This window comes from Nelumbo nucifera, chromosome 2 (assembly GCF_055504915.1).
Source record: "Nelumbo nucifera cultivar China Antique chromosome 2, China Antique-T2T, whole genome shotgun sequence".
Lineage (NCBI taxonomy): Eukaryota > Viridiplantae > Streptophyta > Magnoliopsida > Proteales > Nelumbonaceae > Nelumbo > Nelumbo nucifera.
In genome coordinates this window covers 80711351-80736060 of record NC_142650.1, presented here as the reverse complement: position 1 = coordinate 80736060, position 24710 = coordinate 80711351, and the positions used below count along the sequence as shown (strand labels likewise).

The window sequence follows — 24710 nt, the reverse complement described above, 5'->3', positions numbered from 1 at the left end:
TTGGAGCAGGAGGAACCCGGGCTCAGTTGGACCCAATTCAAATCCTACTGCCTCCTCAGGTTTGGGCCCCCATTGACGACCAACCCGTTGGGTGAACTGATCAACCTCAAATAGACGGGAACGGTGGCTGAATACCAGCGCCAATTCCAGACCCTCCTTGCCAGAGCAGCTTCGGTACGACCAGACCAGCAGGTAGACATGTTCACCGCAGGGTTAGTAGAACCCTTGAGGGTGGATGTGGAGATGCAACACCCCCCCAACCTGGTTACAGCCATGAATCTAGCTCGCGCCTTCGAACGGAAGATGCAGCTCAGTCGCGGAACCTTCAGTATGGAGCGGCCTCCAACCGCATGGGCATCCCCGGAACCACTCGGAATGGCTCCATCTTCAGCAGCCAGCCAAGAACAGAAACCACAGACGAGCCACAATTCCAGACCAGCATCCAGTGAGGGGAGCAACGTTGTTGCACCCCCTATTAAGCACTTGTCCAGGCTGAGATGGCGGAACGTAGGGCGAGGGGACAGTGTTTTAATTGTGATGAACTCTACTCAGCAAGGCACAAGTGCAAGAGGCTTTTCTGCCTCCTGGTGGAACAAGAGGACGATGAGGATGAACCCCCTTCATTGGAACCCGATCCAGGAGGGCTAAATCATTCCACCTATCCTGGATTCCCTTGACTGAACTCAAAGACACATATCCAGATTTCGAGCTTGAGGACAAGCTCGTAGTCCAGGAGGGGAGTAATGTTATGGACGCATTCGTGGGGAAGAAGTACCACCGCCGGCAGCAACAGTAACGTGGGACCCTCATCAGGTTATCTAGCTAGCCAGAATTCATCTTACCTTATCTTTATCTTGTCTGCTTTCTTACTCTTATCTTATTTGGCTTAGTATAGAGTGATTTATCTTAGGGAGTTTTTATCCTTCTTGAGTAGGGAGTCTTATCTATCTTATCTGTAAGCAATTTAGTTAGTCTTATCTAGGAGTCTTATCTATCTTATCTGTAAGCAGTTTAGTTATCAAGGAGTCTTCCTACAAGGAGGACTCTTACCTCTTGTAATCTTCTATTTAAGGAGCTGAAATTATTGAATAAAGATATCAAATTTCTAGTCAAGAAAGAGAGTAAAAGGAGAGTTCGATGTTCTCTTGGACAAATCACCCTTTCGGACGCCAAGATAGGTTCGGTTAGGAAGGGGAGGAACAAGGGAAAACAGGAGCTTTTCCCCGTGGACCGACCCGTGACGCGATCCTACGCCCGGGCCCATAACAGAACATTGGGAGCTAGGGTTATAACACTTATACCCTTTCTGGGTCCGGGAATAGTCAAGGAAAATACACTTAATGGATTGTGCATCTAACTTGTCCCTTCCTAGTTCTATGATTATGAACAAAACAAGCACACCCAAAAACCCGAGGAGTAAGGGGAAACAAAGACAAGGTAGGAAACAAAGTGGTAAAGGGAGAAGGACCTTCAAGGATGGGCATGGGCATTCGGTTAATCATAAAGCAAGATGTAAGCACATCACTCAAAAAATGTTTGGGTACATTCATATGGTGCATAAAGGATTGAGCAGTTTCCGAAAGGTGACAGTTCTTTCTCACAACTATCCCATTTTGTTGTGGGGTGTAGGTACTTGAAGTCTAATGGATAATGCCATGTTCTAAATACTCCTGAAATGATGTATAAAAATATTCATGACCATTATTAGAACGGAGAATCTTAATGTGTACACCAAATTGGTTGCGAATTTCAGCGTAAAATTTTGGAAAATGAAAAACAATTCACTCATTTCTTTCATTAGGTAAAGCCACATCATCCTTGAATAATCATCAACAATAATAACAAAATATTTATAACCATTGTATAACATTATTTTATTTGGACCCCAAACATCTGAATGTACTAAAGAAAGGACTTGACATATGATTATCAACCCTAGGACTAAAGGGAACACGGTGATGTTTCCATAACTGACATGACTCACAAACCAAAATAGAAGGATGACTCAAACGACGAAACAAGAGACTTCAAAACTTTAAGTGATTGATGACCAAATCTACATTGCCACTGAAGAGGAGAAAGAGATGTCTGAAGAGCTGTTGACGCATTGTCACTACCATGAAGATGATACAATCCACCAGCTTCATGCCCTCCACCAATCTTCATCCCCGTCTTGAGATCCTAAACAACACAAGAAGAAGGGTAAAAAGTGATGGAGCAATTAAGGGACTTGGTCAACTTACTAATAGACATAAGATTAAAAAGAAACTTGGGAACATACAAAACTGAGGATAAAGGGTCTATATTAACATTACCAACACCACAAATGGAAGGTGTCGAACATTAGCAAGGGTAACAGAATGTGATGTCGGGCATTGAGAAAGGGAGGAAAACACACCTGGAGTTCTAGTCATGTGATTGGATGCTTCAGAGTCAATAATCTAGGGGTTGGGTTTGGATGCCAGGCAAGCCATACCTAAGTGTGCAAGAGTGGCTATATTCTGTTGACATGTGGCCTGAACAAATCTCTCATAGTCATCACGTGGAACACTCATCATCTTCTTCCGGGGAACATCTATAGATATAGAGGGCATCTGATCAGCTTGATGACCCTCCTGTCTGGAACTACTATCACCGGTCACCGCATGATTTTCCTAAGTTGAAGGTGGGCCATGCAAATCATAACAATAATTGATGGTATGTCCTTCTAAACCACAGTGTGTACATCTTCTTGGACCAGAACTATGCCCTCTACCACGAACTCCCCTGAATCTCGACCTCCAATACGTCCACCACGACTATACATAAGTCCACCACCAACACTACGATCATACACCGGTCCACTACTACCACTACGGCTAGATTGAGCTCCCTGAGCTCCACCTCTAACACCAAGACCTCCCCCTCTTGACACTGCAAAGGCCGACCTATCAGAGATATTATAATTCTCTGTAGGCCCAATAGAGATCCTGCGAAGACGAGCAAACACCTCTTCTAAAGACGAAAGAGCTGACCCTCCTAGTATTTGTGCCCTCACTGGTTCATATTCAGGTTTCAGTCCTACCAAAAATCTTTTCACATCTAGTTGTTCTCTCTGTTGTTGTTGAATTCTAACGTCAGAGGTGAGGGGATGGCACACATTCAGCTCATTGCAAAGGTTTCTCATGCTAGCATAGTATTCCTCAAGATTCTGATTACCCTGTTGCAGGTTAAAGTATTCATGATAATATGTATACACTCTATTTGTGTTGTCTTGTCCCTAATACAACTTCTTGGCATGGTCCCAAACCTCCTTGGCTGTATCAAGGAACATGAAATTCATACTGATCTTGGGTTCCATACTATTCCATAACCAGGTTAGAATCTGTGCGTCCTCTTGTTCCCAATCACCATACTCATGAGACTCAGTAGAGGGTTTTCTTCCCTTATATGCTTCACTTTCTTCTTAGCTTTAAGAAAGACCTCTACAGATTTCGCCCAAGGCACATAGTTTTCCCCATTCAATTTGATAGAAGTCATATGAATATTCAGGTAGTCGGTGGGAACCTTCACACTAGTTTTGTTTTCACTGTTATCTCCCATATCTTAAAATTATTTTTTTTTCTAATTCACTTCTCACCACACTGCACACAACACCACATTGCACTCAACACCACCCATCGCTAAATTCTTCACTCTCCACACCACAACCCTACTACACGACAACCTGAATTCTCACCACACTACTTGGAACTCACTAACCATTTGATCCTCATTGAAATCTGCACAAAACCCACCTCTCTAATCACCAAACAATCGACCTGCACTTAACACACCACTGCATCACCCGAACCAACTCTCTTCTCACCATCGATTAGGGGGGGCTTCTTACAAATCACTGCAAACACCCACAAACCTGCTGACCGGAGGCATAGAAACCTCCAAGGGGAAAGGGCGACCACTCCTTTTCAGCCCCTTTCCTATCTTCAACCGATGATGAAGAGAAAAATAAAAAACCCTAGGCTGAATGTGAGAAAACCAGAATTCTGGGCAGATTCGGTTTTGTCACAATAGCTCTGATACCATATTATAAACCTGATCTGCACTAGAATTCTGTTAGAATTAGAGTTGAAGAAATATCAGAGAGACTAGAAGAAGTAGAAGAAGAAGAGAGGAGAATAGAGAAGAAGAAAATTCTGGTTCGAACTAGAGAACTTAGTTCTCTCTAGTCAGCCGGATTAAATTATATGTTTCTATCCTTATTAACAAAAAACTACTATGTCCTTACTTAAGTTTGGGACACATCACCTACCATAAACATTACACATCAGCTTTAAACATAAATATAAAGACTAAAATACCCCTATACATTCGACACTAACAAAGTGTTACAATCCTATCGCTCGGAAGTCATTTGTCTATCCTGATTTCACTTTTTTTTGAGCCCGTGCCGTTGGTGATCCCATTCTAGTTGTTCCTATTATGTCTGAGCCTTCAACTCCTTTAGTGCAAATTCCTACTGAACGACCGCCGATCCGGCATGTGTATACTCATCGACAGACACTGGCACTTCCTCCAGCTTCTACCTCATCTGCGGATCCTATAGTTGCTCCTATCCCAGAATTGCTTACCTCTTCTGACCTAGATCTTGCCATTGCATTGTAGAAAGGTAAACGTAGTTGTACCCTACATCTCATATTCAATTATGTTTTTGTTTCTCATCTTTCCACTTCACATTGCCAATTTGTTTTTTTGTTGTCCTCTATATCTATACCTAAGGATGTCCAGGAGGCTCTTACTTTAATGGGGTGGTGTAAAGCAATGGAGGAGGAACTCTCTGCTCTTCAACATAATCACACGTGTGAGCTCACCACTCTTCCTCTAGGTAAGCATGTTGTAGGTCGTAAATAGGTGTCTACTGTTAAATTTTTACCAGATGGTAGTGTGGAATGGTTGAAAGCCCGATTGGTTGCTAATGGTTACTCTCAATTGTATGGGGTGGATTATATGGAGACCTTCTCTCTTGTTGCAAGATTGGTTCTGTTCGTGTATTGATTTCTTTGGCAGTTTATGTATGATTGGCCTTTGTTTCAACATGACATTAAAAATGCCTTCCTCCATGGTGATCCTTTTGGAGGAGGTCTACATGGAGCAACCACTAGGGTTTTTTGTTTAGGGGGAGGATGGTAAAGTGTGTAGAGTCAAAAAATCAGTTTATGGGCTGAACTCGTGCTTGGTTTGGGAAGTTTAGTGAAGTGGTGAAAGATTTTGGAATGAAACAATGCCAGGTTGATCACTTAGTGTTCAACTATGATTCTGAAGCTGAAAAGATTTTGTTAGTGGTTTATGTAGATGATATAGTCATAACTGGTAGTGATAGAGTAGGGATTGACAGGCTAAAGGCCTTCATACAAGACCATTTCCAAACAAAAGATTTTGGGAAGTTGAAGTATTTCAAGGGTATAGAAGTTGCCAGGTCGAAACAAGGTATAAATTTGTGCCAAAGAAAATATGTTCTTGATCTGTTGGAAGAAACAGGGTTGCTAGGTGCTAAACCAGCTGAAACACCCACGGAACCAAATGCTAAGTTGAGCAATGATGCAGGTAAAATGTTTGATGATCTTGGAAGATATAGGCGGTTAGTGGGGAAGCTGAACTACCTAACCATTACTAGACTAGACATCTCCTTTGCTGTCAGTGTGGTGATCAAATTTATACAAAATCCTTGAATACCTCATTGGGATGCAGTTCTTAGAATTGTACGGTATTTGAAGGGAGCTCTAGGTCGTGGGTTGTTGTACAAGCTAGGAGGAAGTCTTGAGATAGTTGGTATACAAATGCAGATTGGGTAGGCTCGGTGTTTGACAGGAGATCCACTACAGGGTATTGCACGTTTCTTGGAGGAAATCTGGTGACATGGAAAAGTATGAAGCAAACTATTGTGGCGAGTAGTGCTGAAGCTGAATACAGGGCCATGGCACATATCACATGTGAACTAGTATGGTTGAAAAATCTTCTACAAGTTGGATTCTTAATGAGCAAACCTATGAAGATTGTACTGTGATAATCAAGCTGCAATCTACATCTCATCTAATCCAGTTTTTCATGAGAGGACGAAACATATAGAGGTTGATTGTTATTTTGTAAGGGAGAAAGTCCTTAGTGGAGAAATAAGCACAAAGCACGTTAGTTCGGGTGATCAATGGGCAGACTTGTTCACAAAAGGTTTGAGTTCAGGGAGAGTGAACTATGTAACAAGCTGGGATTATATGACATATATTCTCCAGCTTGAGGGTGTTAAGAGTTGGCTGAGTAGGGTAACTTAGTGTTTTTCATTTTACTTTAAGTGGTGACTTGGCAATACTATTTTATTTTAAATTTCTTGTCCCATACTTAAGTAGGGGCATATTTGACTTTGTACCCTTAATGAATACAATAAAAGGTTATGGTTGACTAGGAGGGTTTAGACTCTCTGGTTCGACATATTTCTCCTTTCTCCTCTTCTCTCCTCTCTCTCTCTCTCTATCTCTGAACAGAACTTTTGTCTGAACCATCAAAGCAACTAAAATGCTTCCTAGGACAATTATTTGGGATCCTACTACAAAAGCAAACTCAAAACATATTTATATCATTTTCTTTAATCTTTGTTTTTTGGCTCATCACATTTTGACTAATTTTTCTTGTTTTCCAGTTGGCAGACTTTGTGAGAATACCTCTAGAAAGAGCTGGGGGTATGATTGCTCTAATTGATGTCTACTGTCTCTTCAATCGTGCTCGGGGAACAGGTATTTTTTTGTGGATCAGGTTTTTGTTCTATACTTCTCTTGATTAATTTGTGTTTTTTTCCCTTCAATACAGAACTTATTTCACCAGAAGACTTGTTACAAGCCTGTGCTATTTGGGAGAAATTTGATGTGTATGTTCAACATAACACTAAAGCTCTTTAGTTTACAAATTGCCATTTAATAAACTTAAAATGTAAAAACAGAAACTATTGACAAATCTAAGTCTATTTTAGACCGTCATTAGGTATGACATAAAGCTGTATGAAGTTCTTATTCACATACTCTTATTTGTTTACTTTGGGATAATTTTTGTATACATTTGTGTTCTGCCCAGCAGCCCAGTAATGCTTAGAAAGTTTGACAGTGGAGTCATGGTAATCCAGAATAAGTCTCACAGTGATGAGGAGGTATTTCTTATTGGCTTTCACTATTCTATCTCAACATGTTTATCTAGTTACGATTAAAATTACTTGAACACAAAATAGGAGCCACCTATTTTTTGAGGAACCAGTAGTCATTACACTAGGCACATGCCTTTAGGTGAAAAGGGTGTCAAATCTGGTGCTTGAAGAGGTTTAATTGTCATGTAATGTAGTGTTAACCTCTGTTTTTATTTAATTACATTCCTAAGCACATGCCTTGTTTGAGAAAAGAGGGGTATAATACTTGGTGACCGTAAAGGTTTAATAGTCATATAGTCTTAGGTGGCATTTGATAAATCTGAAATCTGAAAAGTTAAAAAGATATTAAAAGTGTCTGAAATATGAAAAGAGCCATAGTTTCTTTTCGACTTTTTAGAGGCTCTGAATAAAGAAGGTTGTTTGTGTTGGATCAAACCTTCAGCATCTGAAATTCATTGATTTTACTATTTTACCCCTAAAATAGTAAATTTTGGTAATTTTGAGTTCAATTTGCATTATTTCATAAAAAATGATTTATTAAATTCAAAATTACTATTGAAAAATACATATCAATTTGTAAATTAAAAATAAATTATAAAGAGTTAATATAATAATGAAAATAGTAATGAAGATGATGAAGCAATAAAAAAAATTAATAATTATTAAATTAATATCTTAATGTTGAGATGGAGGATTGGTTCTATCAAAGTCTCTGAAGGAGGTGAATCTGCCAAAGTCAGATTTTGTTTAATTTTAATCTGTGTTTTAATGAGATGAATTTTTAGTCTCTGATAACTCCTTCAATGGCTGCAAAATATACAAGGGGAGTAGTATAGGGAAGGGGATGGTCCTGTGTTTTAATGAGTGGAATTTTTGGGCCTCCGAAGTACAAAAGTTTGGGGATTCCCTTTTCAATCTGCCTATTCACCTGTCAGTCGATCCGCCTTCCTTTTCCCATCAGTTTGCAAAGCCAATCTCGTCGGAATTTGACTTCGCCGAACCAGAAAACTGTGAATACAAAACATTTATAGGAGGATCGGGTGAGGGGTGTCATAAACGAACCTGCTTAAAGGATTATAAATCCTCGGCCTTCGACATAACCAAAAGTTGGCTTGCCTGTGGCTGGAATGCCGCTCTTCTCCTCTGGTGGTGAGAAGGTCGGGTCAAAGCAGCCAAGGCATGTTTAACCCACTTGCCCTCAATAGTCCCGATCCACCCTCAACAGATTCATCTCTCATTAAAACCTACAGAGCCCCCCACTCTCAGAAGCGGTGGTGGCGGGAAAGAAGAAGAAGAAGAAGACGAAGGAGAAGAACTTCCCAGCGACGAATCTCCTTTCTTGAATGGGGGGAGGAGTTGAATGACCTAATTTTGGCTTATATGAAGGGCATTACGGTCATTTTAAAATTTTTATGGGGCTCTTTTGTCTTTCACCTATTTTAAAATTTTGGCTTATAGTATAGGCTTTTTACATTAAGTTTTTTGTTAATTGTACTTATGAGTAGATCTTAATTTAGTTGATGTGGCTCTCACTTAAGTGAAGGTATAAGTGTAATTCTGGTTTGTTTAGAAAGGTATAAATAAAGTCTTTCACCTATTATTATTATTCTGAGATCATACGGACACTACATCTGAATTTTATTATGGTATTAGAACCATGATAACTAGTTCAGATCAATCTTCTTTTCTCTCTCTGTTCTGTGCATACTCTCCCAGGGTTTTGCAGAATTCTCATTGATAGCTAGGAGTTTCTCAAAAAGAAAAAAAATGGATTGATCATTTTCTCCTTCTGGGGGTTTTCATGCTGTTAATGTCGACTATGTAGGGGTATTTTAGTATTTATATTTATGTTTAAAGCTGCTGATGTGTAATGTTTCTGTTAGGTGATGCGTCCCATACTTAAGTGGGGACAAAGTAGTCTTTTGTTATTATGGATAGAAACATATAAGTTCAATCTGGCCGACTAGAGAGAAATCGGAGTTCTCTAGTTTGAACCAGAATTTTCTTCTTCTCTATTCTCCTCTCTTTTTTTTTTGATAAATGAGTGAAATTTTTTTAAACCAGCAAATAAGAGTTACATGCATCCCGTGGAAAGGCACGAGATGTGACCTTTCCTTTAAAACTAATTACAGAATTATAAGTACAAAAGAAATTACACTGAAGCCCAAAATAAAGTATCTCGGGAAACCCCTTGTTTTGCAAGTGAATTCAGCCAATGAGTTTGCTGATCTGCCTACCCACTAAACTCTGATTGTCATATTCCTTGTTATCCATTTAACCTTTTTGAGAAGATCTCTAAAACCCCAAATAACAGTGTCTGGATCCTTCAACCAACCCACTATCACTTGGGAATCCCCTTCAATAATCAGATGCTCTATGCCTAGCTGATTTGCAAGCTGGATTCCTTGTACAGCAGCCCGTAATTTGGCCCTTAAAGAGTCTCCCACACCCACAGGACCTGAGTACAAAGATATCACGTTACTATCTTTGTTTCTCAGCACTCCTCCTATGCCTGAAGGTCCTGGATTTCTTTGGCTACTTCCATCAAAGTTCAGCTTGATAAACTCCTCCCCTGGTGGCAACCATTCAACCCCATGTCTGTCCTTCCTGGTAGAAGTATTAGCCACTGCTAACCAACTTCTCCATAGGTCATCAAAAGGGTATGCATCAAAGATCTTTAGAGTTTTCAGCCACTGAATTGCCCTTGTCAAAATACATTCTTTAACTTCCGAGAAGCTCCTTTCTTTTTCACAAAAGATTCTGGTGTTCCTTTCTTCCCAAATTGTCCACAACAAAGCTGCTCTTATGCACTTCCACATAATTGTCCCTCTCTTTGTGTGCCATTCAAAAATAGACGGACTAAACAACAAACTAGTATCAGATGGCAGGTTCCACCTACACTCAAACAACGTAAGAATCCAGTTCTATAAAGCTGTAGCAAAGGAGCAAGAGATCAGTAAGTGGTGACAGTCCTCATTCTGAGATTTACAAAGAACACACCAATTTAGTCTTCTCTTTTGAAGGTTTTCAAAGGTGTTAATCTTACCATAATAAACTTCCCAACAAAAAACAACAATCTTTGGGGGAATGGGTGTTAGGAACCTGCTTAACTCAGGGCTCTTCGAGGGAGCCAACCTCTTGAATTCGTTGGAAGGAGAGAGAGAGATTAATGCCGAAAGAATTACTGTCTTATTTCTCTTTGTGCTTCGCTAATTATACTGTTTACAATCTTTGATTTCTTTCTGTTACAGTTGTTGCAAGTGGACGATTAGTTGTGTTGACGTGGCCTCCTCTTGTAAAACTGATTAACTGCTTTCTGTTGGTTTGTTCCAGTAGTTTTTACAATCCCCCCTCCTTTAGAGCGACCTTGCCCTCAAGGTCTAATGTGGGAAAATTTGATTGCAGATCTAAGTAGGATTTCCAGGTTTCATCCTCTTCTAGGAGTTTAGACCAAACAACTAATGCTTCTAGTATGACTCTTCCACCCCGGCGCACCCATCTGAAATCAATGATGCGGGCTGGCTCAGTCTGCACTTGTCCTTCCTTTGAAAATGTGGGAAGGGTCGCACTTGTAATGACTCCTGATTTCGGCCCTTTCTTCGGTAAGGAGATATGGAATACAGGGCGCAGTTTTGATGTTGCCGGAAGGTCCAGTTTGTAGGCCATTGACCCTATTCTCTCAAGGATTTTAGATGGTCCAAAATAGCGCAGGGTGAGTTTGTTCCATTGTCGGCTTGCAACTGAAATCTGTCTGAAAGGTTGTAATTTGTGAAACACCCAATCACCGACTTCACATTGGACATTCTTGTGATGTTTATCGTAGGTGTGCTTCATCCATTGCTGTGCCTATAAGAGATGATGTCTCAGTTCCTTTAACACCTCATCTCATTGCGTCAGCTGTTCTTCTAAGGCCGCTACTTTGGTGGTCCCTTTTTCATAAGTAGAGGGGAGGGTCCCGACCATATAGAGCTCTGAAGGGTGTCATCCCAGCGGTGCTATGGAAAGTGGTGTTGTACCACCATTCAGCCCAGTGGATCCACTTCACCCATTGTCTTGGTCGATCTCCCGCGAAGCATCTCAGATATGTTTCGAGACTCTTGTTAACCGCCTCTGTCTGTCCATCAGATTGGGGGTGGTAGCTAGTTGGCTTGAAGAGTTTAACCCCGTGCAGGAGAAAAGCTCAGCCCAGAAACGACTCATAAAAATAGGGTCCTTGTCTGATACAATTGAGCTGGGGAGCCCGTGTAGGCGCACAATTTCCCGGAGGAACAATTCAGCAACTGTGATTGCTGTAAATGGGTGTGATAGAGGTAGGAAATGATTGTATTTCGTCAATCTATCCACTACCACAAGGATAACTGTTTTGCCGACAGAAATGGGCAATCCTGTGATGAAATCCATTGATATATCATCCCAGACTTGGGTTGGTATTGGGAGTTGCAAGAGGCCTGCTGGTGTTGTAGTGGCCGACTTGTTTTGTTGGCATACTGCACACCCGACTATGAAGTTCTGGATAGATGTACGCATGCCTTTCCAATGGAATTGTGTGGCGATGCGTTTTTGTGTTTGTAGGATGCCGGAGTGGTTACCTGTGGGTGAGGCATGGAATAATTCCAGGAGCTTCCTGAGATGAGCAGAATTTGCCGGAATTTCCAGGTGTCCTTTGAAGAAGAGTAGATCATTCTTAATGGTGTACCCGGGGTGCAGTGAGGGATTTGCCAATACTTGGGCCTTCAACTGTTGTAACTCCCTATGGGATTGGGCTTCTTTTCGAAGTAGATCCAGGAGTGGAGAAGTTGGGGAAGATACTAGTAACTGAAATGATTGTGGGTGCCGTGAGAGGGCGTCAGCCACCCGGTTAGCAGCCCTTGCTTTGTACTCAATTATGTAGTCGTACCCCAGTAGCTTGGATATCCATCGTTGTTGTTCCGGGGATAGGACTGATTGATCCAATAAGAACTTCAAACTTTGATGGTCGGTCCGAATTATGAACCGTCTACTGAGCAAGTAGGATCGCCAACGTTGGACTGCCAAGACCATTGCTATTAATTCTCATTCATAAACTGATTTGGCCCACTTTTGTGATGTTAAGGCCTTGCTGAAAAAGGCTAGTGGTCGCCCCTCTTGCATGAGAACAGCCCCAACACCTTGACTAGAGGCATCACACTCAATGATGTAGTCTTTTGTGTAATTGGGCAATGCTAATATTGGAGGGCTCGCAACTGCCTGTCTCAACTGCTCAAAAGCTTGTTGGGCCTGGGTTGACCAGTGAAAAGTGTCTTGTTTCAGCAATTGGGTCAACGGGGTAGCTATTAGGCCGTAGTTTTTGATGAAGCAGCGGTAGTACCCAGTCAGGCCCAAGAAGGCCCTCAACTCTTTCACACTTTTGGGTTGCGGCCAGCCCATTATACTGAAGATTTTATCTTGGTCGGCCGCTACAGTTCCATTCTCTATAACATGTCTCAAGTAGTGAACTTGGTTTTGTCCAAAGGAGCACTTGGACTCTTTAGCGAACAACTAGTGGGCCTCAAGTGTTGCAAGGGTGACCTGTAGATGATTCAGATGTTCCTCCCAATTGGGGCTATAGACCAATATGTCATAAAAGAAAACAAGGATGAACTTACGTAAATATGGCCAGAATATGTCGTTCATTAATGCTTGAAATGTGGCTGGAGCATTAATCAGCCCAAATGGCATGACCAGGAACTCATAGTGGCCATCATGTGTCCTGAAAGCCATTTTGTGAACATCCTCCCTATGTACCCTTATTTGATGATACCCAGCTCGTAAATCTAATTTTGAGAATATTGTGGCTTGACTGAGTTCATCAAGCAGCTCATCAATGACCGGTATTGGAAATCGGTCTTTAATGGTGATATTGTTAAGGGCTCTGTAATCAATACAAAATCGCCACATCCCATCCTTTTTTTTGACTAATAATATCGGTGAAGAGAATGGGCTGTGACTGGGCTGTAATATCCCTTGATTAAGCATATCTTGAACTTGCTTCTCGATTTCAAATTTTTGAAAGTAAGGGTATCGGTAGGGTCTTACATTGGTTGGGGCAGCTCCCGGCATGAGGGGGATGCGGTGGTCATTCTCCCGATGTGGTGGAAGTTCTTGGGGTTCTTCGAACACGCTGCCATATTGCTGAAGGAGTTGTTGTAGGCGGCTTTGGAAGTCTCTAGGCCCATTTGGGCTGCTGTTAGCTAAAGATGGGCTGGTCCAATTTGAGTCCATGTGCATGAATATGGGCTGATCCGGATCTCCTATTCGCTTGGTTAATGTTGCAAGATTGATGGGCCATGGACCCTTGCATGTTTGCCCTTGTAGATGGACTGTAGAGTTCCTTGATGTGAAGTCCATGGTGAGACAGGCCCAGTCACAGATCACGGGCCCTAGCTGTCTTAACCATTGAATGCCTAGCACCACGTCCGCTCCACTGAGATGAAGAGGATATAGGTCCACCGCAAACTGGTGACCCTGAACCTTTAGTGGTAAGCCCATGCAAATGCTATTGCAGGATAGGCTATTACCGTTGGCCACATGAATCGTAAAAAGCCGTTGTTGGTTGAACCGGGAGTCCCATTTTATCCACCAAGACTTGAGTTATGAAGTTAAGGGAACTGCCACTGTCTATGAGGATTGACACTTGGCATCCCTGGATTAGCCCTGCAACTCATTGTTTGAGGGGACGCAAGTCTCGTAAGGGCTTGTAGAGATATTTCAGGTGTGCCACTGGGTTGTATTTCCCACCCTAGGTTAGATTCCCTGCAACCGGTGAGGTCATCTTCCTCTTCGACATCTGTTTGGAGGAGAAATGCTTGTTGTTTCTTGCACCGATAGCCCGACCTGAATTTCTCTTCGCATTTGTAACAGAGTCCTTTGTCTTTGTCCAGGTCAGCCGTTTGAAAGGAACCAATGGGCATGGGCCCAGTATTCCTTCCTCCTTGTCTGGTGCTGTCATCCTGGTTCTTGGACCCCATCAGAGAGAGTGCATCCCCAATCATTCACTTTGTCCGTCAAAGGGGTTGATCCTGCCACTATGATCACCCACTCAGATGAATTCTCGGACTGTCCCAACATACCTAGGTTTTGACCCCCTCTAAGGATCTCACTGATTGGTATATCAAAGACAGCCCAATCCGACACCTAGTGCAGTATCATAATCGAGTCTAGGGGTTAGGTGTAACATTCTAGTTTTGCCCATCTATCTCCAAGTTCCAAGGCAATATTGGAATTTTGGTCCGGTTCAGGGTTTCAAGAAAACCCACACTACATGTACCTCAGGTCTCACCCTGGCAGCTGAGACAAGCCACCCCAACCAACTTGGCGGCACATCAGTGTCAGCCTTGGTAGGATAAATCTCCCCAAATCTATCCAACGGCTGTGAAGATTGTAAACTGACACGAGTCTCATAAGTGTCTAGTTTAAGGGTATTACATAGAAACACACCACAATGACATGAATCAATTATGTACTTTATTCATTTACAATAAATGTCAAAAGATACATCAATCTGATTGGAGCTAAGGGCATAACTGTCTAACACCATCGAGTGGGTGCGGTTCTCATGCAAGAAGGAAGGCCACTAGCATTTTTCAACAAAGCATTGACAACACAAAAATGGGCCAAGTCAGTATACGAACGAGAACTGATAGCAATTGTGCGGTGGCAACCCTACCTTCTAGGGAGGAGGTTCATCATACGAACTGACCACCATAGCCTGAAATATTTGTTGGAGCAGTCAGTATCATCCCCGGAACAGCAACGATGGATAGCCAAATTACTCGGCTACGATTATGTCATTGAATACATGTTAGGGCACACTAACAAGGTGGCAGATGCACTGTCACGCCAACCACAACTAATTTCATTACTTCTCATGGGCACAACGTGTTCCATCATGAGTCAGTTAAGGGAAGAAGCTGAAAGACACCCACAACCAAGCAAGCTACGTTCACAGGTCCAAGAGGACCCTACTAGCCACCCAGGGTACATAGTGTAGAATAACTTGCTGTTGTATAAACGTCGAATGGTGATACCATAGGATTCAGCCCATATTCAGCAGCTTCTTGAAGTGTTCCACTCATCACCAACAGGTGGACACTCGGGGATTTTGCGCACTTACAAGAAACTAGCCACTCAATTCCATTGGAAAGGCATGCGGAATTCGGTCCAACAATTCATAGCCGAATGCGTCATTTGCCAGAAAAATAAGGCTGATACCCAGTGTCTAGCAGGTTTGCTACAACCACTCCCAATTCCTACACAAGTGTGGGCGGATGTATCCATGGACCTCATAACGGGGCTTCCCCTTTCCTATGGCAAGTCCATCATTCTCGTAGTTGTTGACAGACTCACCAAATACTACCATTTTCTCCCTCTTTTCCACCCCTTTACAGCTTCAATGGTGGCTGAGATTTTTACTAAGGAGGTGGCATGACTGCATGGTACCCCTAACTCTATTGTCTCAGACCGCGACCCAATTTTTATGAGTTGTTTTTGGGCAGAACTTTTTCGACTACAGGGAGTGAAACTCTTCAAATCTACCAGCTACCATCCTCAAACAGATGGGCAAACTGAGGTGGTCAACCGGAGTTTGGAAACCTATCTAAGGTGCTATGCAGGGGATAGGCCACGTCAGTGGCTCAAGTGGCTTCATTGGGCAGAATGGTGGTATAGTACCACGTATCACAGTGTAGTAGGAATGACTCCCTTCCGGGCTCTATATGGACGGGACCCACCTCCCCTACTCCCATATGAGAAAGGGTCTACAGCAGTAGTAGTAGTGGAAGACCAACTCCTCCAATGGGATACGGTGTTACAAGATCTCAAATCCCACCTCCGTCGAGCCCAACAATGGATGGAAGATTCTTACAACAGAAAGCATAGGCCCGTCCAGCACCAGGTTGGGGAGCAAGTCTTCCTTAAACTACAACCATACAAGCAAGTTTCAGTAGTAGGCCATGGGTGGAACAAACTGAGCCCATGAGAAGACTATGAACAACCTATGAGATGTATTCGTATTTGAAGAAGGTTTATCATCAGCCCAACTTGTTAAAACAATATCAGATTGAGTCTGAGATCTTTGCTTATTGCTAAGGGGATAAAAAGATATGAGTACTATGCAAGCTTCATTGTTTTATTGGAAAAATATGAACTGGTTCACACTAATCCCTTTGATCCCCTAGTGTGTGTTAAGTATCTATAGAACCATTTTGAGAATAGAAAGGTGAACTAGTTCATTATGAGACTGAGACCAAAATATGAAACAATCAGGTCTAATGTCTTGAGTAGAGAGGTACTCTTCCGGATTAGACTTTGTGATGGGAGAGTTGTTGAGGGAAGAAACTAGACTCATACTGCTTTCATTGCGCACGAGAGTAAGAAATCTGGTGGAAAGGATCTCTCTAAAACCCACTGTTATGAATGTAAGGGTTTTGGACATAGTTTCACATTGCAAGAAGAATGTATGCACTTATTGCAAACAACATGGTCATATCATTCTAGACTGCCCAGTTCGTCCCTCTAATGGTTCTATGAAGAAGAATCATCCACGAGCTTATCAGGTGTATGAGTGATAGACGACTGATGCCTCTATTGCCAAAGGTGAATCTTCTGCTTCCATGAATAAGGAAGAAATTTGGCAACTGGTATTTGCTGCTATCTCATCTGCCTTTTTTGCTATTGGCCTATTTGGTGAGTTCTCTGGTTACCACTCTTCTCCCTCTCATGTTTGGATAATCGACTCTGGTGCTACGAATCATATGACTAGAGCCTATCCTGAACCATTAAACGACTTTTCTGTGACTCACCATAAACATATTGTTACTACCAATGTTGAGAAACTAGATATCATTGGGAAGGATGATTTGTGTTTCAAACTCTCACCTTCAAACTCATTTTCCCTTACCAAGACCTTCTTTGTTCCTAAACTTACTACTAACCTTATTTCAAGTTGGTCAACTGGTTGATGAAGGTAGCATTCTAACTTTTTCCTCTGATGGTTGTTTGATTCAGGACCAATGCACTAGGAAGATGAAAGGGAAGGGGTGTAGGCCGGGCTACTTGTTTGCACTGGAGTTTGAGAAATCTCAATCAACATTATCCTTTGCTTATTTGAACTCTTCTTCATTGAGTCTTGTTTTTAGGTCAAAGAAATAATGTTTGGGATTTATGGCATAAACGTTTGGGCTACCCAAACTTTGATAAACTTAAACTTTTGTTTGACTCTAGCATCATTAGAACTAAAATTCCTCTGTGAAAACTTTTGATACATCTTGTGTTTCTTGTTTTTTGAGTAAAAGTCGTATTTTTCCATTTACTCACAAAGTTGAACATGTTACTTCACCTTTGAAATTATATATAGTGATGTATGGACTTCATCTGTTGTTTCATGTTTGGGATACAAATATTTTGTATTGTTCATTGATGATTTTGTACTAGGCACACTTAGATCTACTTTATCAAATACAAGTCAAAAGTCTTTTGACTTTTGACTCAGAAGATGAGAAAAACCTTCACAGCAGTTGAAGACGAAGCATCCTGTGAGTCAAAGTCATACAGAACAGAAACAAAAGGTGCAAATTTGGCTACTCTTGAAAAGAAAGAGATATGTTGAAGAAAAACCACATTCCGGGAAATGTGAATACGATGTGCAAAGGGATCATAACAAAGAAATCCTTTATGGTTAAGACTGTGTCTCACAAGGGCACACATAACAGATTGAGTTGAAAGCTTAGAATGTTCATGAGAGGAAAGATGTACAAAACATATACATCAAAAAATATGAATGAAGATGGGAAAGATTTGGGGGGCAAGAAACATTTTCTGATGAGGAGACATGTTAGCAAGAACAGATGAAGGAATACAATTAATTAGATGCACATCAATACAAGCAGCTTCCATCCAAAATTAGGGAGGCGCATGTGACTCTTGTAGAAGAGTCCTCACAACATTGAGAACGTGGCCATTCTTCCGTTCTGCTACACCATTTTGCTATGGACTATCAGGATAGCTCCGTTCAACTTGTATGCCATGATGTTTTCAAGTAAACCAGAAATTTTCCATCAATGTATTCTCCCCCCAAGTTAGAACGTAAGATCTGTATACTTGATTGAAACCGAACGTAAGGTCTCTTTGTGGACTATCTCTATCGATCTTGTTCTTTTCTATAACAAAACTGAGATAATAAAAAACGTGGTTAGCTTTCTATCCCTTTGGAATCTGTCTTAACTGTAGTATTATCTGTAATAATGTCTTTACTAAAGTTAGTTTTTGTGTTCTCTCACTTTGTAGTAATCTAACATGTTAATAAAAGATAAAACAAGAACTACTTTTAATTTGTAATTTGGAAGTAAATAGAAGAATGGAAAAAAATGAACAAAGCTTTCGAGGTTTTATATTTAATTGAATAAATAATTTTGAGAAAATTATGAAGCACTATATGTTTTATATAAAAAGTGGTTTGATATTTTGTTTTTGCAGTAAACTGGAAAATTTTGTAAAAGAAATGAACAAGATTTTACATAAAATATGGATTGAACTCCACTTAAATATGGATTAATGGTTTTAAGGTTTGTTGCTCTTTTGTTGGCTTTTAGCTCATGGCTTTAGTGCATGCAGGATGAGTCCATTCTGTTTCTGCAATACTTAAAATGTGTAGATTTGTTCTGATGCTTTGGGCATCTCTAATTACAATATTTAAACATTCATTGCTTGTAGACCTTTTCAAGAACATGATTACAATAATCAAGATTTTATGTTTGACTGTAGGTTCTTGCAAAAATTAAGTCCATTGTACTAAAATCTGAAGCTCTGAAAAATGGCATAAGTCCAAGTGATGCTGCCATTGCACTTGGGATTGCTCCATTAATGGCCAAGGAACATCTTCTAACCGCCGAGAGCAAAGGTGTGCCTCTGCACGTGTTTATTCGATTAGATTGCATGTATATATCTTTGTTTAGTTAAATTTGTTTACACACCTCTGCAGGTCTACTGTGCAGAGATATCAGCCCTGAAGGTTTCCGCTTCTACATTAATCTGTTTAAAGATATTGATCCAAACAATATCTACTTGTGAGTAGAAAACCAGTTCACATCATTATTGTCCTGTGTTTTGTCATTTTTGCTTAATAACAGTATTTTTTTATAAAGAAGTGTGCCTACTAGATCAGTACATAAGCAATACAAGAATATAGATTATAAAGTTCAACTACCTGCACATCCCTTGGATAGGTGGATCCTGAGAACAAATCACTCCTTACTGCCTCTTGATGTAGGACATGTTGCTCTGGTACCAATTGCATTTTTGTTCCAAAATAGTGAAAATTATTGCCTTAAAGAAAATAGGTGTAGGATTGGAATTTTTCTATGAAATTCTGCTGGGAGGTTTTTGGAAAGGATAGTAATTTTAGAGGGCAATGTTGTCTAGTTGGATTTGGTGCAGTTCTTGTATAAAAGGACAAAAATATTGGCTTGGGAAAATCTATAAACTCTAGAATCTAGGGTTTGAGGTTGAGTTTTAGATGAAACTAAGGTAGAGTTTGGGTGTGCTTATTTGAAAAGTAAGTGCTTATTCTTGTAAGTGCTCATGAGCATTTGGTTAAAAAGCACTTATTTCAAACAGGGGTAGTATAGGCTTCCAGTACAATCTTGGTTGTCACAGTACAATCTCATAGGACTATTTACTAAGTACCCAATGTCTTATAGGAGGTTTTTTGATCACACTAGCTCATAGAGAGTGTGTGTTATGGCTCTATGTTCGGCTTCCAGCACAGCTTCTTTCTACATTTGTCTGTTTCTTACTCTTCAATGTCACTAAATTTCCTCTAAAAACGGTACAATACTTTGTAGTGGATCTTCTATTAGATATTAAGAAAGCCCAATCTGCATTTGTGTAACCTTCTACTTCTAGATAGTCTTGAACTGAGGAAAGTGGATCAAGAAATGCCTCTAGAATTGAGGAAAGTAGTTTGGTGGAAGTTTGAGGAAAATGTCTTAAATTTGATAGGGATTTGGAGTGTTAGGGAATTGCATGGAATTGGCTAAGGATCAATGTCCCCCAATGCCCTACTTTCTCACATATTTATAGAAGCGAGGAACCAAGCTATGTGCATGGAGGCATAAGGGTTGGGGTGTTCGTAGTTTCAACCAACACCTGGGGAACATATCCCGTCTTTCTCTCTCCAAGGACACATGCCCATTAGGGCCACAAAATTGTTAGGTCATGATCTTGTCAACACTTTTGGCTGAATAGAGAAAAGAACAAGAATAATCTTAGAGGTGTCAAGAATAATTGACCCCCACCTCAAAGAGTCTTATATAGGGATGAAAGAGAAAAGAAGAATAAGATGTATAAGTAATATACAACAGGGACTATACTAATAAGATACATCAAGTTACAGAGGTTCCAAACTCTCCCTCAAACTGATGCCTAGACATAAGCGTCAGTTTGTCTATAAGAAAGAGATGTCAAACTCTAGTCACAGCTTTGGTGAAGATATCAACAATCTGCATGTCTGAGGCTACATGAGGAAGTGAAATAGACCTAGTAGTGAAAAGATCTTAGATGCAACCTTGATAGCAATCTGCTTGGTCCTCTCATGGAAGACAGAGTTAGATGCAACCTTGATAGCACTCGTATTGTCTGCATAGAGAGGAATATGAGTAGGAAGTTGAATGCCAAGAGCCATAAAGAGAGATCGTAACCAAACAATCTCACTGGAAACAGAAGACATGGCCCTATACTCTGCTTCAGTGGAAGACTTTGAGACTTTGTTGTTTCTTACACTTCCAAGAGATGAGTGAATCACCCATAAAAACACACCAACCAAAAGTGGACCTACAAGTGTCTGGACAACCAGCACAATCCCTGAGAAGTTGTGCTTCTAACATATCGAATGGTGCGATGAACAACAGTCATATGAGGCTGATGAGGAGCAAAAAAAATTGACTAGCAACCTGAACAACATGAGAAATATCAGGTTGAGTCATATTGAAATAAATGAGGGACCCCACAAGCTAGCAAGAAGTGACAGATGCAGTCCAGACATCACTATGTATACACTTGAAGGAAGAGGTAGCATGCTCAAATATGTGAGGAAATGGTAAGGTACGACTCTTACTTAAGTAGTAGGAAACACAAGATGTATCAAAGGTGTGCAAGGAACTCTATTCTTAATAAGGCCTGAATCAAACAAAAATTTTAATTTTTCAGCATGTATATGACCTAAATGTTTATGTCATAAGTCCCAAACATTATTTCTATGACTAAAAAAGGAACTAGAAGTGGAGGATCTGAAATAAGCTGATGATGCTGCTGTTTGAGACTTCTCGAACTCCAATGCAAACAAATGGCCCAACCTGCTCCCCTTCCCTTTCACCTTCCCAGTGTTATGGTCCTGAACCAAACATCCATCCTGAAAAAAGATTAGACGTTACCTTCATCAACTAATTGGCCAATAAAAATCAAATTTGTAGTGAGATTAGGAACAAGAAGGGTCTTGGTAAGAGGGGAAGATGCAGTGGGTGAAAGTTTAAAAGGCATCTACTACTACCAATGATGTTTAACTTTTCACCATTGGCAGTAACAATGTTTGTGATAGGTTTCGGTAAGGTTACTTGGTTGGTTAGGGTAGGCTCCTGTCATGTGGTTGGTAGCTCTAGAGTCAATGATCCAAATATGAGGAGAAGCACAATAACCGAAAAATTTACCAGGTAAACCAATAGCAGAAAGAGGAGAAGAAATAGCAGATGTTACTAGTTGTTGAATGTTTTCCTCAACCATAGATGCTAGAGAATCACCTTTAACAAAAGAATCACCACCAGTAGTAGATTTCTTACTCCCATGTGCTACAACAGTAGTGTCAATTCCATAGGTTGATCCTTCTAGTTTTATAGGAATAATATCATCTCTATCAGAGGCCATTTCAGCAAGAAAACAGCAGTCCAAGCACAAGGATATCAGAGAAAACCAAATTCAGCAATCAAGAACTCAAGATGACAGTCCAAAAAAGGCAAGTTTTAAGACTGTCGAGTCTAAAGCCTTTCAAATATGAATCTGAAGTCTGAATCAAACAAATGTGAAGCAAGAAAACCCTAGGATGACACCAGATCTAGGGTTATAGGTTGATTGAGCCAGTTGATTGAGAGAAAACCGTGATTTGCCAACACATCAGGCGTCTTTTTCAAGAACAAGGAGGTATCTTGTGCTGATTGAAAGAGTCCTTAGAAATCTCCAAACCAGAAACTGAGTGTAGGGTTAAGAAGATCTTGAGATAACCCTTCAATTTGGAGAGAAAAACTCAAATCGTAGTCTGATGTAGAAGGCCTGAAGTCCAAAGATGTTGCAGTCCAAAAAAGGAAATTGTACAGTGCTGCCGCCCCAAGATCAGAACTCCTTCGAAAACTTCACCAAATCAGATGCTGTTTGTAGGTAGAATAGATCAGGTCTAGGTGACACGATATCTGAAGTCCAAAGCTGTTGCAGTCCAAAAAAAGAAACTGTATAGTGTTGCCGCCCCAAGAAGAAGATCAGAACTCCTTCGAAAACTTCACCAAATCAGATGCTGTTTGTAGGGAGAATAGATCAGGTCTAGGCGACACCAGATCTGAAGTTTGGCCTCGAACCAATGTCTCCCAAGAGAGATCTAATGGAATCTCTCCTGCTGGTTGCGCAAAGAAGACTGAACAGAAAAGGGTTGATCAAAACATCCCTAATACGACATGATTACTACTTGTAGTGAGGTTCAAGAGAGAGAGAAAATAGATCAGAGAGCAACCTGCTCCGATACCATGTCAACACTCTTGGCTGAATAGAGAAAAGAACAAGAATAATCTTAGACGTGTCAAGAATAACTGACCCCCACCTCAAAGAGTCTTTTATATATTAAAGGATATGTACAATTACAAGAATGCCCATATAGGGCTGAAAGAGAAAAGAAGAATAAGATGTATAAGTAATATACAACAAGGACTATACTAATAAGATACATCAAGTTACTGAGTCTCCACAGATCTCAAGGCTCTCTAAGAGAGTGACATGTGTCTATACAATACTAGGTACAACAAAATGTGGTTTCCCTGGGGTAATGGTCACCCATTGACAATTTCAAAGCAACACCTGAGTACTAAGATTCTAATATGGCCATGCGAGGTTGGACGTACTCGCAAAGTCATGTTTTCTATCTCTTAGTGTCGAGATTCCGATTGAGACTCTGATTTGGCCTTGCAAGGTCGAATTGGATCACAAGGTCATTGGATCACCAACCTTTGAGTGTTGAGGCTTTGATCCAAATAGCGAGGCTCTCTTGTTGGGTTTCACTTAGCCTTGCTAGGTCTTGTTTTGCCCTGATCTCTGAGGCAGTCTCACTTAATCGTTAGTGTTTTCTTGTGAGGTCGTTATCTCACTCTACTAATTCATTGTGAGATCTTTGTTTTTCTGTTTGGGATCAGCCTTGCTAAGCATTTTAGTTGTAATTTTACTTTTTAGTCCTCGAATATATGTCTATTGTCTCACAATCTCCATATGCAAAGAACGATTAGAAGCCCAAAAATCTAAGAATTGTTGCAAGCAGCTTTTGGATAATACTCACCTAATGATACATCCTACAAGTCAAACGGCATCTATGTACCACTTTGGAGGTGCAACATGTTTTAGAGCAAGGGGCAATCCCTCGACCATTCTTGTGAGAGGATCCAAAGGATATAGATGAGTGACGCTAGTAGCGTTTGCCAAAGTGAATGACCAAGAGTGATGATGAGGGATGTTCCTAGTGATCTATGGTGCTCTCCTTGGGATCAAAGCGTTAGTAAGCAGGGTTAATCTCTCTAGGACTCGTCACCTCCTCAACAAGGGGTGTGGGAAGGTCAAATCTAGACTGTGATCAGCAATGAGTCTTCATTGTAGAGGGATTGGCTTATTGACAAAGTAGAAATGTGTGACAACTAGCCTGTGGGCACGAGACCACAACGAAAGTTGGGTGTGTTTGGAGTTGCCACTTAATTCTTGCACAAAAATTATGGAAAAGAGATGGAAAGTAAGAACTGGGGGTATTTTGAAGGCATTTTAGTCTAAGAAAACATAGAAGTTTTATTCTCAAAGTTCCCTAAAATGACTCCAAAGCAACCAAGTCTAATCAACCTAGGGATGATTAAGATATCAATGTGGAAGGGGTTAGGCATCATATACACTTGGGGCTGAAGCCCCAATCTCTATTTCATTCTCTCATGTCTTAAAATAGTCTTAATGCAAATAAACTACAAACTTGTGAAATAAATAGGGGGTACTTCAGTCATTGCTCAAAATCCACTAGAAATAGACTACAAATAAAGCATCACATTTCTTATTGGTGTCCAAAAAAAGATTAAGGGTCTGTTTGGTTTCTAGATAGGTGCCTGGAATCGGAATTGGAATGGCCCAGTGCTTTAAAAGCGCAAGGCGCAAAAAAGGCATAGGGGCCAATTTGTGCCCAAGGCACAAGGTGCAAGGCAAGCCACGCACCTTTTTGAAGCAAGGTGCAAAAATACAAAAAAAAAGGCTT

At 40.8% G+C, this 24710-nt stretch overlaps 1 protein-coding gene across 2 annotated transcripts in view; it reads left to right on the top strand.

Annotated features, from left to right (window-relative positions):
* LOC104587803 (EAP30/Vps36 family protein) overlaps window positions 1-24710 on the top strand; it is a 65138-nt gene that overhangs the window by 35007 nt on the left and 5421 nt on the right. Inside the window, exons 3-7 of one of the 2 annotated variants that reach the window (XM_010245525.3) lie at window positions 6671-6764; window positions 6838-6895; window positions 7099-7171; window positions 18944-19079; window positions 19161-19245. In XM_010245525.3, coding sequence (XP_010243827.1) covers window positions 6671-6764; window positions 6838-6895; window positions 7099-7171; window positions 18944-19079; window positions 19161-19245 — 446 coding nt within the window. The remainder of the gene's footprint in view (window positions 1-6670; window positions 6765-6837; window positions 6896-7098; window positions 7172-18943; window positions 19080-19160; window positions 19246-24710) is intronic. The other variant, XM_010245526.3, reaches the window with a different exon arrangement.